Here is a 14,451-nt window from a genome sequence, read left to right as displayed (position 1 = left end):
TATTCATTTGGAGGCTTTAAAAAAATGAAATGGTTAGTAGGGTAATCAGTGTTTCCTGTGGTAGAAATCTGATATAGAAATATAGTTATAATCAAGTTGTATTCAGAATTTGTAAAAAAACAACGTGGATTATACCACACCCTTTATAACTCCCCTTATATGGCTCTGTGTCTAGTAGAAGTAAAAGATGAGCCCATATTTGTCACTTTGACTACAGTATATATTTCCTGGTACATGGCTATGTATGTGCTCTTTAACTGTCTATACTGTAGTTTGCAGAGGAAGATTAAGCTGCAGGGTGCCAAACAGGGTGAATTCAGTCAAATGCAGTCTTTTGAGTTCTGTATTTGTATGCCTTATAGGCTGTGAACTACAGTACTTGCAACAAGACAAACTGATGGCAACCTTTACTTGAGGCCAAAGTTAGATTTAGGAAAACATGAATCCAATTGGGTGCAACATGCAGCAATTTAATATAATTGTAAGAGTTTTGCTCTAGTCTATATGGGGTAACAACTTGATATTGCCAAACAGCCTTGAAGGGGATTAAGGTTTATATTATTTATTATTTTTCCTTCATTTACAGTAGATAGGAGAGAGTGGAGAGACATTAAACAGAGGACAAGAGAGGGGACACGTGAGATGATGGTAGTCGTATTCAAACTTGCATACTTGCAGAGAATGTGGTTAGTGCACTAACTGACTGTGCAAGCCAGCATCCCAAAAATTGCAATCTTCTAATTCCAATATTATTGATCATAAAATAGAGGCTTGAAATATCTTTAAAAGAAAGGTGGTTAACATAACCACAATGAGACATAAACATAGATGGCACCTACAGAAAACCAGTCTCTGCTACATGTGCCTAAAAAACACATTTAGTGCAAATAATGGGATGGCTCTTGCCTAGCAGACTAGTTCAGAACTACATCCCTAGAAAGGGATGGGATCAGCTGAGAATAAACTGTATTTGCTTATTTCACAAAAGATATTGACGTATGGCTTTTTATCATCACCTTGCAACATAATTATTACCAACTTAGAGATCAGAAATGCAAAAAAAAGAAAGAAGATAATTTCTCTTCAAACAGTTGATTTCCTACATTATTATTTTTTCACAGTGAGTTAAGCTGATTATATGTTTTGTTATCTCTTTCTGTCTCTCTGTTTGAACTCTGGTTGTTAAATGAATGCTAACAAAACATGTTTAGTTTCTTGTGAGACTCTGTGATTGCTCCTGACCTGCTGTAGGCTCTCTGCTACTTGTATAGTCTGCTGTATTTTTGATGGGAGCATCAACAGGCCTTCTCTGAGGTTCAACCTGCTTGGATAAACTAAAGCATACTCCTGATATTGATATTGTTGTGACAACTGCTTCTACTAACCTTATAAACTACTCTTTGGGCTGTGTATAGTTTTTCCGTTGTTTTTTTGCTTTTCTTTATTCTTAATTTGTTATGTGCTTGGGTATGGGGTGATTATATGAATTTGGTTTACTTTGCACAATGGAAATACTAGAATTCTCTTAATTTGTAACGTGTTTTACTCTACCGAGAAGGTTTTCTGTGGACTAACAAGTTGTTCTAATATTTTTTTGATATGGACTTTTAATAGAGTCATCTACAGTATGCACGAATACACGCCTCTGAATCTCAGTCACAGAGTCAGTAAAGATGTTTTATCGATAACGTTTTGTGGTCTTTGCACACAGAGGTGCTTGAGGGATCTTTCTGCTTCCAGTGCCTCTAAGTTGGCCCACACACACACACACACACACACACACACACACACAAACATGCAAATACACTCATGTATGCTTGTGCGATGAAGCACACATACACACACATTAATGCACAGATGGACGAGATGGTACAGTACAACACACTAACCCCAAACTTACACACGCACATCAGTTCGGCACTACAGCTACTTTAAATCCAAACGATAAAACTAACCTGACTTCAGAGAGGTCAGGACAAAGCCACTTCTGGAAAGATGCAACGCACCCCCAAACATTCCATTCGCTCCTAAGAATTTGGAAAGTCCCTTGTAAAGGTGAGACACAAGCCTCCTCTGATCCATCTTAACCGCCGCTAATGAAGAAAAAAGACAAAGAAAGCAAGAAATAGCAAAAGCAACGCACCATTTCCCCTTGGTTACAGTGCCCCTGCCTCTTTGTGACTCTGTCTCTGATATGGAATGAAATACACTGTACAATCCTGAGTGTTAACCTTACAGGTCCATTAGGTTACATTTGTACAAATGGGTAAATTAACACTTACGATTTTACTGAACTAAAGACTCATGAACATTGTTTTAATTATTTGATCCAAACCAATTGAGCACTTTGTTCTGAAATTGTTCAAACGGTCTGGCTAACACAATGGGGGTATATTCAGATTTCAAGGGAACTATACAGTATTTGAATAGACTATATTTTTTATTGCCCTGGTCTGCGCTCCAGTATCGGTTTGCATGTGGTATTATTAACATTATCTGCACTGAATGAAGCTGTATTATATAAAAAAAGACATGAATGTACATAACCATCATTATGAATAATAATAATAATATGACTACTCAACTTTGGAATGGGCTGTTGTTTAAAAGCTGGCTTTACACTTTGGGAGCACAACAAATCCGTTTTTCAACCCTTTAAAGACCCATGTCTGGTGGTTTTATTGTTCACTGGACATGCAGCATTCTGGGGTCAGAAGAAGTTGTTGTTCGCTCCTGTGTAAATGCTGTAATGTATGTATGCACCTATAGAAGAGAAAACGGGCTGATCTGAGATCTGCTTTATGAAGACAAAGGAGCCTACACTTCCTGTTTATATTGTAGAGCAAAGAGAGACTGGAATAGTCCATGTAAAATGTACCAGTACAGTGTCAAAATATGACGTGTCAACAGAGACATTATTTTAAAAATTATGTATGGAGAACTTTTAACCATGTATATACAGATATATCACTTGTACTTTTTGTTTTTGAAATTGCAGAGATGAAAAAGTTGAAATATTTATTGCCCTTAACATATATAAAAAAGACATGTTGTTGGAAATGCATTGAGTATTTATTTATTTATTTATTTTCCCGACCACAATTTAATCTAATGTCACTCCATCTTATCCGTAGTCGGGTCACGGGGGCAACAGTTTCAGCAGAGAGCTCCAGACTTCCCTTTCCTGAACAACATTAGGTGCTTATACTCTTGGGGAAATCCTGAGGTGTTCCCAGGCCAGTTTGGAGATGTAATACCCCCATCTGATCCTTGGTCTGCCAGGAGGTCTCCTCCCAGTGGGATGTGCAGAGGTGACCTCGTTAGGGAGATGCCCGAACCAGCTACGCTGGCTCCTTTCGTGAAGGAGCAGTCTCTCACTATAAGGGAGATGCTATAGCCACCCGTCTGAGAAAACTCATTTTGACCACTTGTATTCGTACCTTATTGTTTCGGTCATGACCCGCGCTTGACTCACACATCACACAGATATAAATAGTTCAGTATTCTGTGCCCATTTGGTGCCGGGTGTATACGTGATTTTACATAACATACATTTTCTCGGAATGTCTGACAATTTGGTGATGCACAAGTCATCAAGTTGTGACTACTGTGAATGAATCATTGTCAATACAATATTTCTGTCAATGCAGACTGAGTGATGCTGAATGGAGACAAAGGAACACATTGAATATTATTGTGTTAGGTTGTCACAAAAAAAGAATTTTACGTCATAGTGTCTGAGCTAATCGGCTTAGTGTCTACCCCTCCTACACACACGTTTAATGTTTGTCTTTAGTTCAATCAATGTTTGTTTCGTAAACGCATTAAGGGAAAAATTATAATGTGTCATTTCCGTCATATTGTCTCTTTATTGTTAATGGAGTAATGTTTGTGTTGGCACTGTTTGTTTTACATCACCATTACATCACCTAATCAACATGAGTTAGACTTTAATATATTAGCGCCTACACAAACATTCAATTCACATTGACGAATGTGAATGAACAGTTTTACGTCATAGTATCTGAGCAAATAGGCATAGTGTCAATTTACCGTATGATGATAAGAGCGACCCTCACTTCACACAGGTGTGGTTTTTCTTGTTTCTAAAAGTAGAAAGCCCAAGAATGTTACTTGTGGGGTGTAACAATAAAGAATCTTGAATCTTGACAGATTATGAATACAAATCATCTCGTGATGGAGAATTTTGCTGAGTCAAGGTGATTGCTGCAGGCAGACCTGTCGTAAATGTGTGGTGTTCCACTTCCACCCCAGAGAACGTATGTTTGGGTTTCACCACCAAGTGTCACTTCACTGTTGCGCAGCCTAACACAAAACACATACACACACACACACACACACACACACACACACACACACACACACACACACACACACAGTGCAAGACACCACTCAGTTCAGACGGGTCTGATTTTGAATGGTGCACACCGACTCCAATGAACAGGTGTGTATAGGCTATGTCCGAGTATGACCAGACCTATTGATCCCTGCAGCATGCTGATTGGCCCGTGATTTTTTTACACCCTAAAACATGATCATCAGGTATTATTATTACATAGAGGAAGGTTTTTTTTCTCAAAAAAGTGTACATTATTCGTTAAAATGTCATTTTTATGTGGACTGGTTTGCCTGGTGGGTGGTGATGGGTATAGTGATCGACCTGAACTGAAGCCGCACCCACAGCTGTTGTATGATAAAGGAGGAGGGGTTAGGGTTAGGGGAGGGGATGATATTGTGATGTCACCATACTGTATAACTGTTTTTTTTCCATTGGCACGTTTGAGCCTTTGTTTCAGCCTCCAGGAACTTAGGAAGAAACCCTAAATACAGAGGGAAGACATGATTGCACATACCCAGGGGCAGAGCTATACCGGGGGGGTAGGGGGGGGGGGGGGGGGGTCAAACCCCGGCCCGGACCTCCTGGGGGCCGGGCTGTCAGATGATCGATGAACGATTTTTTACACAGTCACTCACGACTGATAAAATCAGCGGGCCCCCGCGAATCCCGCATCCTCAATTAACCAGATACAGGGCTTATATAGCCTATAATAGCCTATAATAGCCTACACTTTAGCAAAATATCATGTCTGATGAGAATGTACTGCGCTGCCTGGACTGTACAAGCACCGTCTCTCCAACAGACATCCTCAGCCACGCTCCAAAAGTGGCAGCATGCCTGTCACTCATTAGTAGGCTAATCAGGAGGAGTTCCTTTTCTGTTGGGAGTCAGGTTCGGCGAGGCCCGGTCGTGCTGTCTCACCCCCCGGCCCGGCCCAATGTTGTTCCGCCACTGCACATACCGTAACAAGCACACCAATTAGGGTCTAATGAAGTAGGCCTATAGTACTGTCACCTCATAAACACAAAGACTGGAGACATCTTTATTTGCTAAATTGGCCTATAACAGGAAACGACTTTAATTTAGCTTAGAAAGGTGATCTATTAAGTTTAACTTTGTGTCTGTAATGTCCAGAAATTCATCCATGACCATGGTGTGCACACACACACACACACACACACACACACACACACACACACACACACACACACACACACACACAAACCCAAACAAACATGTTTAAATTACTCCTAAACATTTTGCCAAACATCACACACTCTCCTAACCTCCTGGTGGAGACCTGTGCCCAGAACAGAAGGGCACTTTTTCTAGTGAATAATTATTCTGAATTATCTTAGGGCCCCTTAACCATATAATGCATTTGGATGCCAAAAATGGCAGATCTGCCAAATATTAAATAGGCTAAGTATATATTTTTGCAATTGAGAAAGTTGTTCTGACAGTGGTCTGTTTCTTTGGATGAGCATGAATTAATCTCTTTTTACCGGTATTCTATTCTAGTATTCATAGAGATTCCTTTGCCTTATTTAGCATCATTTGCATACATCTACGCGCTACGCAGGCGAGTCTGCATCTACGCAAGTAGGTCACGTGTTGTTCCAGAAACCGGAAGTTATTATTCGATGGCACTTTCAGCTGAACGTGTCTTCCGTTATTAAAGCCCAACTCCATAAATGTGGTAGCCACTAGCCGGTAGGTGATCATTTTAATTTTACCGTCTGTTCCCAGAAAACGATATAATCGATAGAACATTACGTTTTGCCAGTAATTGAACTGCAGTAGAACATCACTGGTATGGCATCATGATCAGATGCCAATAAGGTGCATGCTTTCAAAATGTTGAGAAGTTAGGCTAGCAGGTGTTAAACTGAAAAGTGTTACCCATTAGATCCTGTGACTCTAGAGTCGCTGCTGTCTCATTATAGACTTTATTTTCTGGACTTGTGCATGTTGACTCGCCTGGTCACTTAATTGGTCAAGTATTTGGTTATTGTGGTTATTATGCTATAATTTAATATCCTGAGAGTTGTCCCCGGTCCGGCAGCAAACTTTACGAAATCGTAAAAAACGGTGACCTCTGGAGTCACATAATTCAACAGGGTCACCGATATTGGTGATTCAACCGGCTAGCCAAGTTGTCTTAACTTGTCCTCGAGTCAACTCAACGTGTATATGTTGTGTTAAAACTATAGAAGGTCGTTACATTATTGTGACATTTGGGTCGATTCTAAACTCTTAGTCATTTTAATCAAAAGCTTTCGAGTTTCGTCTGTGGGTAAGTTGGTGGGTCTTTCTTAGCACACTGTGGTTGAGTCATATTTAGTTCAAGTAAATTTAGTTTACTGAGAAGACGTGCACCAACACTTGAGAATGAGATCTCAGAGGCTGCTATAGTGGCAGCTGGCAGGTGTATTTCGCCTGTTATGTAGGCCTACGTTTTTCATTCCTGTGTCTTAGATTCTTTGTGGGCCCACCATGTTCAATTCATCATAACAATTAGATGTACAAATAAACAAGTATACAGTACAACTGATACAGTATGTCAGATATGTTGTGCTTGATTTTGATATTGTGTCAGTGTCACATCATCACTGTATGTTTGCATTTTTACATGTAGGCTATTATGTACTGTCAAAGAATGTGAACCTATGTAAGTTATCTGTATAATACTTTTTCACTGTTGTAAAAGTGTATTTCTGGTATTTCCAGGCATTAGAGCTATGGTCCAGACCTAGTTTTTCGTGAATGTTAGAATGTGGATGCTAGGGTTAAAAAAAAAAGTTCCTATCACATGCAGATTTGGCAGCCACCTTTAAATAATTGTGAGCATCCCCTGTTGAAGACCAATGCACTAGTCTAAAGTCTAGACATCCCCTGTTGAAGACCAATGCACTAGTCTAGAGTCTAGACATCCCCTGTTGAAGACCAATGCACTAGTCTGAAGTCTAGACATCCCCTGTTGAAGACCCATGCACTAGTCTAGACCAGGGGTATTCAACTACATTAGGCCGGGGGCCACAACTGTAGAATGATTGTGTGTGTGTGGGGCACACACAGTCATTCTACACGCTGTGCGGCACACGTCGCACAGCGTGTGCACAAAGCGTGAAAATGTGTGGGTTCTCAAAATGCAAGATTTATGTAAATAAATACATTTATGCACAGTATGAGACCTATAGAAATAAAGGTCAAAGTTATTGTTAATCTCTCATCTCTCCTTCTCCTCCTTGTCTCTCCTCTCTCCCCCTCATCATAGAAAGCCAGGGTGTGTGTGTTGTTTGTGTGTGTATATGTGTGTGTGTGTGTGTACTGTATTTAAACTAGTGAAACCATGTCTGGTCCAGAACTGCTGTTGGACTCCAGTATTCGTCTCTGGGTGGTGCTCCCCATTGTCTTCATCACCTTCATAGTTGGTGTCCTCCGTCACTATGTCACCCAACTGCTCCACAGCGACAAGAAGGTAGACATGGAGCAAGTGTCCGACAGGTGAGAGAGACCTTTCAGGTTCACTTCGACCTTTGACATTGTATTTATTTTAGCCCTCTGTGCTTGCCACATACTGTAGACAGCTAACCTAAAAAAAGAGTTAGTGTTGACATATATGAGGATTGAGGTTTTTTTGCAGATGGGTTCCAGGTTAGGGTTAAGGTTACTGTTATAGTATTTGTGAAGTTAAATGTTTAGGCATAGTTTCTGTTAGGGTTAGGTTTGTTAGTGTTTGTGAAATTACAGGGGTTACAGCCTACAGGGACACTCGGGTCTTAGAGGCACTTGCCCATCGGGAAAGTACAGATCATGTTCTACTTGCCCAAAGGTCATGCCCACTTGCCTAAAAAGTAAATCGATCATCATTAATCATAGGTCAAATTTGAATTACCCTTCAATTTAACCCATTCTGACCTGAGATCAGATTCATACGGGTTTTCCACTGGACACACACTGGTCTGATTAACCCATTCTGACCTGAGATCAGATTCTAAAAATGTCAGTTCTTCGATTTTTCAAAAAATAGCAGATCTACAAGCTCGTATCGCGCCACCGAGTGGCGCGATACGAGCTTGTAGATCTGCTATTTTTCAATAGCTAAAGCATAACATGATGCCAACACCAAAATGGGTGCCCGGTCAGAATGGGTTAACAATTGTATTTATTTTTACTTTATGGGGCTGGGCGATAAAATTAAAAGGTCATACTGTACCTCCATTTTTGTTCTATGCCAAATGCATACATATATGAATATCGACTATGGGTTCACATCACACTTGTTATTTTATATTTTTAAGTGTAACAGCAACAGTGAAAACGGCACATTCTAAGTAAACAGTGCCCTTATTTTAAGATGTGGCTCGCTGGCCACGTTCAGGTGTTTTAGAACGATATCTCGTGTTGTGTTTATGTTCAGGTGTTTAGAAGGATATCTCGCGTTGTGTTTATAGATGGTTGTGTCCTCTCAAACAAGCACTTGCCTGGTGTTCGGGCAACCTGAAAGCGAACTCCACCTGCCCGGAAGTTTTGTTTACCTGCGTTACCTGAGTTAAATGTTAGGGTTTAGGTGCAACCACCTGGGTGACACACCAATGAAAGAGGGAGTCCCTTCAAGTGAACTCGGTCCCTTTATTGTTTGTCTGCTTCTTGGACACCACGTAACCAGGGCTCTGTTCAGTTTGTTTAAAAAGGACTATATTTAAAGTTTGTGTTAATTTACTGATAGGTGCTGTTTTCTTATCCTTCTTTTAGCCAGGTTCTCCTGCGCAGCAGAATCCTCAGAGAGAATGGGAAATACATCCCCAAACAGGTAAACTGATGGAAGAACTCATTGTGTTAATGTTAGTTTCAGGCAGACGAACCTGAAGAAGAACCTGGTAATATTATATTAGTATATTATCAGTGTCTTCGCTGATAGTCAATGGACATTCTTAGTGATATTAACATGAAATACTGTGTTGGTCTGTTTCAGTCGTTTACCATGAGGAAGTTTTACTTCAACGACACTGAGACAGGATTCTTTAAGACAGTCAAGAGGAAGGTGATACCCAAGAATCCCATGACAGGTAACGTGTGTGTTTGTGTGTTGGTTTACCTATGATCCTAGATTACTATTTCTATGCATTTGGTGTATTACCATTTACCATGTGTTGTCCTTCCTTACTGTAAATCACTCTGGATTAAGGGTTAAATACTTGCACAACACAAATCTTAAAATGTATAAAGAATTGGGAGGGAGAACAATGTTGCATGGAGTTAGATAGATATGGGATAGTTTGTTAAATATTTCAAAGTTTCCTAATGTATTCTGCTTGCAGAACACTGAACTAAAAGTTTATAACATAAAGTGATGAAATCATTGAAATGTGTGTCTTGCAGACACCAGCATGCTGACAGACATGATGAAAGGGAACTTAACCAACGTTCTTCCCATGATTGTGATTGGTGGATGGATCAACTGGGCCTTCTCAGGATTTGTTATCAGTAAGTACCCCCTGCTGTCAATCAGAGCTGTAGCCAATTGTCATTGTGACATGGTGAGCGGGGCATAGCATAACACTGCTAAGTGGCGACGTACCAAAGCCTACACAGGTTGTGCAGTCGACGCGCTGTGATTGGCCATTCGCTGTGATTGACAGCCTAAACCTAACCTTAACCTCAGTAAAACTATACCTAACCCTAACCTTAACCTCAGTAAAACTATACCTAAACCTAACCCTAACCTCAGTAAACTTAACTTGCCCGGGGGCGTGGTTATAAGCACAACCCATGTAGGAATTAGTATGTAGCTGCTAAGTGATGTCAGTCAGTCACTCAACACATATTCGATAGCAATTCTGCCCCCCCAATTGGTTAGTGACTACTGTTGTGTATGGCTGTGAATAATTATTGTTATTCTTCCTCTTACAGCCAAGGTGCCGTTTCCTTTGACCCTGAGGTTCAAACCCATGTTACAACGAGGGATAGAGCTGTACTCATTGGACGCCTCCTGGTATTGGCATTCAGTGAATTAGTAAATATTAAACGACATGAAATGTAATGAGTTCCTAATGTAGTTCTGAAAGTTGGCAGATGGCTCAAGGCTCCACACATTTTACGACTGTACAAGAATGCAATTTGTTGGCAAAAATCTCCAAGCTCCAGCCTGTCAATAAGTGCAACAATGTTTACATTGCAGGCTTGTCCAAAAATAGGCATATCAAAATAAGACAAACACATTTGGGAATTACAGGACTACAGTCATGCATAAAGCCCAATAAAGTATTAAACATATAACATATAAAGTATAATTCTTATGTGATACATATTCAGGGATGACTTTTTTTGGCCTACTGGACATTTGGCACAAATTGGCCCAGTGTGTTTTGCGAGATTAGTCCCAGACACACTAGCATGCTCTTCTAGAGGGATCACCCCATATTATCCATGCTGTAAAGAAAAACAAAGTTTGGAAAATGCAACAATATTATTGACAAACGTATTTAGCCTAAATGGTCTCGGAGAACACTGAGCGACAGGGTGTTTAATTGTCTCACTGTAAGATAAAGACCAGAAGACTGAAGTAGCTGAATCTTAAAAATTAGGCAGCCAATCAGCTCACAATGAATATGTTTGTGGATGTTCTCAGGGTGAGTTCAGCCTCCTGGTACTTCCTCAACGTCTTTGGGCTGAGGAGCATGTACAGCCTCATACTGGGACAGGATAACGGTATGGTTACATCATGTAAAGAATGAATGGATTTAGAGTAAGAAATGTTTAGTTTGACACTGGGGTTCTGAGACGGGGCAGTTTTGCGTTTGAGTGATTTTCTGATTTATTTATTTCAGTGATTATTGAAAATGAGCCTTCATGCCTTCTATCATTGATGGACTCAAATGGAATTATATTTTATCCCACCCTTCCTTGCTGTGACTAAAATCGAACCCACACAAGGTGCTCTGCTGAGACTAACTAGGTAGCTGTAAGATGCTGATTCAATGCAGGCAAGGCTAAGCATCATCTTCTAATGCCAGAGTGTAGACTTGTATCAACTGTTGGTCTGGACATAATGTACAGATTCAGCAATGGGACCTCAACCTGTTAATGAAATTGTGGTTGCAAAAGTAAATGACACACCCTTCATCAACAGGTGTACAGGTGGCTATTTGATAAAACAAAACTAATGGGATTTTGAAAATATGAAGCCAACAATTGTTTTCAAAATATGTATTGCTCTTTTTTTTACCATTTAACTATCTTGAAAGTGTGAGAACTACTGATTTAGAAGGCATTTTGTAGAAGGTCTTAATGGGTTTATTATGTTCCAGCTGCCGACCAGTCACAAATCATGCAGGCCCAGATGACAGGTGCTGCCATGGCCATGCCCCCTGACCCCAACAAGGCTTTCAAGGTCAGAGCTCACACCTCGCACGCACAAAGGTTTTACACAAATTAGTCTTAAACAAGGTAACTTGTGTTCAGCAAGGCAGTAGAATACAATAACTGTTATTGTCTCCACCAGGCCGAAGGCATGTGGGGAGAGTATGTTTTGCACTCCGTCCGTCCGTTTGTGTGTCCGTCCGTCCGTGTGTCCGTGAACAGCTAATCTCGGCCACCGTTAACCCGGTCGATGCCATATTTTGCACACACACTCCCTGGATGCCAACCATGAACCTCTGCCCCAAACTTTCCAGAACGGCCTGTTATAGCGCCACCAGGAGGCCGCTTTGTGCAAAACAGCCACCGTTAACCCGGTCGATGCCATATTTTGCACACACACTCCCTGGATGCCAACCATGAACCTCTGCCCCAAACTTTCCAGAACGGCCTGTTATAGCGCCACCAGTCCAAACATCACGCAAATTGGTACACAGTCTCTCTAGAGCCATTCAACGAAACGGGTCTTTCAGATTTATCAGACTCCATCCTGATTGGTTAAGATTGGCTTCCAAAGTTCACAGGAGTGCTCAGTTTCAAACAAAATGCTGCAAATCATGAACACATCGTGTGATTTCCGTGAAATTGTGCACCCACATTCCCACTAGGCCGAGGACGAAATGCCACATGAACAATTTCAACTCAGCCTCAAGGTGGCGCTATAACTGGCCAAAAAGTGTTTTTACCTCTAACTGCACGGATCTGTGGATAACCTGGTGGAGACCTGTGCCCGGAAGGGCACTTTTTCTAGTTACATGTATTTTACTTGGGTGTCAGAAATTTCAGATATTAATGACCTGTAAAGGAGTTCCATTTGTTGAAGTAGAACGTGTGCTGCGTGTTTCAGAGTGAGTGGGAGGCGTTGGAGATCGTGGAACACAAATGGGCTCTGGAGAATGTGGAAGAAGAACTCATGTCCAGAGACCTCAACTTTGGAAGCTTCTTCAGTCAAGAAGTGAAGTCCAAGATGTTCTAGAACACACGGAAAGGCGGAATCTTGAATGGTGCGTTTCTGAGTTGGGGTTTTCTTTTTTTTCAGTCCCGAAATGTATTCCAGAATGCTGGTTTTGTATTTTCTTTGTTTTGTTATGTTTTTAAGCCACTTCTAGAATGTGAAAACAGCTAGTAGTTACAAAGATTCTAGAATTTTCTCAAGCCTACCAGATTCTAAAAACCTGTTCAAGAGCCAGTATTCCCTCTTCTGGGTGACAGGTTACAGCAACCTACTGTAGCGTTCAAGACGGTTGTCAAACATGGCATTTCCCCCCATAGGGGAAAAGCAACGTGTTCCAAAGCCTGGCTCCATTTGAAGCACACAATTTCAACATTATTTTTCATGGTTCTACCGAACAACTCTTCTGCCTCCTCCTTAATTTATTCTTCTAACCACCTCCAGTTCATCATGCCTTTCAAGGCAATAAACCTGACTGAATGTCAAACACACTCACCATAATCTGTCTGTTAAATACAATCGTATTGAGCCAATGAGACTACTGCCTATCTATTTGTGTTCTTGAAGAGTATGAGAGTTTATATATATATATAGTGAGAATATTGATTGCCTTTATTTGTCCATTTTCATAATTGTATTGTTTTCAGGCCTTATCTAACTCATGATGCAGTCACTATAGGAGGCCTTTGTAACAACAAAATGTTGATTTGAATTAAGTGTTCATAAGTGGGGTACAAAGAGAGAGACAGAATTAAGTGTTCATAAGTGGGGTACAAAGAGAGAGACAGATCTGTGTCTCTTGGGTGGCCCTATATGGGCCAATGTGTTTTACTGAGGCTGGTTCCACGGACATCACAGCACACCGCAGTCAGGAAACCCCTGTTAGTGAACAAACAATATATATAGAGCTATTTAACTTGTTTTAACCAAAACAATTATAATCACCTGTGCTACGTAACTGATCTGATCAGCCAAGGTCCCAGATGCAGTGAAACTAATGCCATTTGTTATTTAATTCTAATCTGAAGATGCCACCCAACCCTTAATTTAAATCGTTAAAATGATTATGTTCACTGTTGAATCTGTTCATCAGTTGCAGTGAACAGTATATACTCTGACTTATAGTCTTTGGTCATTGGTGTTATTTCAAGTGTCAGTAAGATTTGAAAATGAACCTAATCTGAGATACAAGGGACAGTCATGAGAAAGGGGTTAGCTGCATAAGTGCACAATTGCAATTTCCCTGGTTTTCTTCTAACCAGAGACCTGTATATTACATGTCGTTACTTATCTCTAGCCTCAGCTCCATTTTCTGCACTCTTAAGCAACGACTGCTTAGAACAATAGAAAGGGATTTTCAACTCCAGTTGGTTTAAATGTTTTCCTTTTTTGAGCACAGATATGTGTTTTAATTAAAGATTAATGATACAAAGTTATTGATTCCCAATTTATTTGTCTGTTCTATGTGAGAGTCAGTTATTCACCCATGGATGGTGGTAGCCAGTCCAAAACTCCATAGACGGTATTACACAGATTCCGCATCAGAACCATTTTAGCTGGGTCATCTTGCCATACTACCACTGCAAATGATCTGAGTTTCATATACGTGTAAGTACCTGGCTGAGACTAAAACTTTTCTGTTTTATAACTTATTATTACTGTTACTGTCTACATAAGAGAAGGAGTCGGGCATCGGTGTGAATGGGAAGAGTTTCAA

At 40.5% G+C, this 14,451-nt stretch overlaps 1 protein-coding gene across 2 annotated transcripts; it reads left to right on the top strand.

The window, feature by feature from the left end:
* Nucleotides 1-6,006: 6,006 nt before the first annotated feature.
* Nucleotides 6,007-14,170, top strand: LOC310862289 (ER membrane protein complex subunit 3). 2 transcript variants are annotated; one of them, XM_083770112.1, is made up of 9 exons: nt 6,007-6,073; nt 7,638-7,867; nt 9,119-9,176; nt 9,339-9,432; nt 9,746-9,850; nt 10,277-10,358; nt 10,995-11,074; nt 11,674-11,756; nt 12,630-14,170. In XM_083770112.1, exons 2-9 carry the CDS (start codon nt 7,713-7,715, stop codon nt 12,756-12,758), a joined length of 786 nt encoding a protein of 261 aa, XP_083626238.1. In that variant the 5' UTR covers nt 6,007-6,073; nt 7,638-7,712; the 3' UTR covers nt 12,759-14,170. The 2 variants fall into 2 exon arrangements, with proteins under 2 accessions (XP_083626238.1, XP_083626239.1); XM_083770113.1 differs by lacking the exon at nt 6,007-6,073 and adding an exon at nt 6,637-6,656.
* Nucleotides 14,171-14,451: the final 281 nt, after the last annotated feature.

This window comes from Protomyctophum parallelum (assembly GCF_964188405.1).
Source record: "Protomyctophum parallelum genome assembly, chromosome: 7".
In the NCBI taxonomy this organism is placed as follows: domain Eukaryota; kingdom Metazoa; phylum Chordata; class Actinopteri; order Myctophiformes; family Myctophidae; genus Protomyctophum; species Protomyctophum parallelum.
Note: the sequence above shows the minus strand (reverse complement) of the source record. Positions and strands in the feature narration are given on the sequence as shown.

Bases quoted from the DNA above. Each gene is read 5' to 3' on its own strand.
- LOC310862289 (XM_083770112.1), top strand. From the start codon at position 7,713: ATGTCTGGTCCAGAACTGCTGTTGGACTCCAGTATTCGTCTCTGGGTG. The intron at 9,851-10,276 runs GTAAGTACCCCC...TTCCTCTTACAG, and splicing joins CTTCTCAGGATTTGTTATCA to CCAAGGTGCCGTTTCCTTTG. The intron at 11,757-12,629 runs GTCAGAGCTCAC...TGCGTGTTTCAG, and splicing joins ACCCCAACAAGGCTTTCAAG to AGTGAGTGGGAGGCGTTGGA.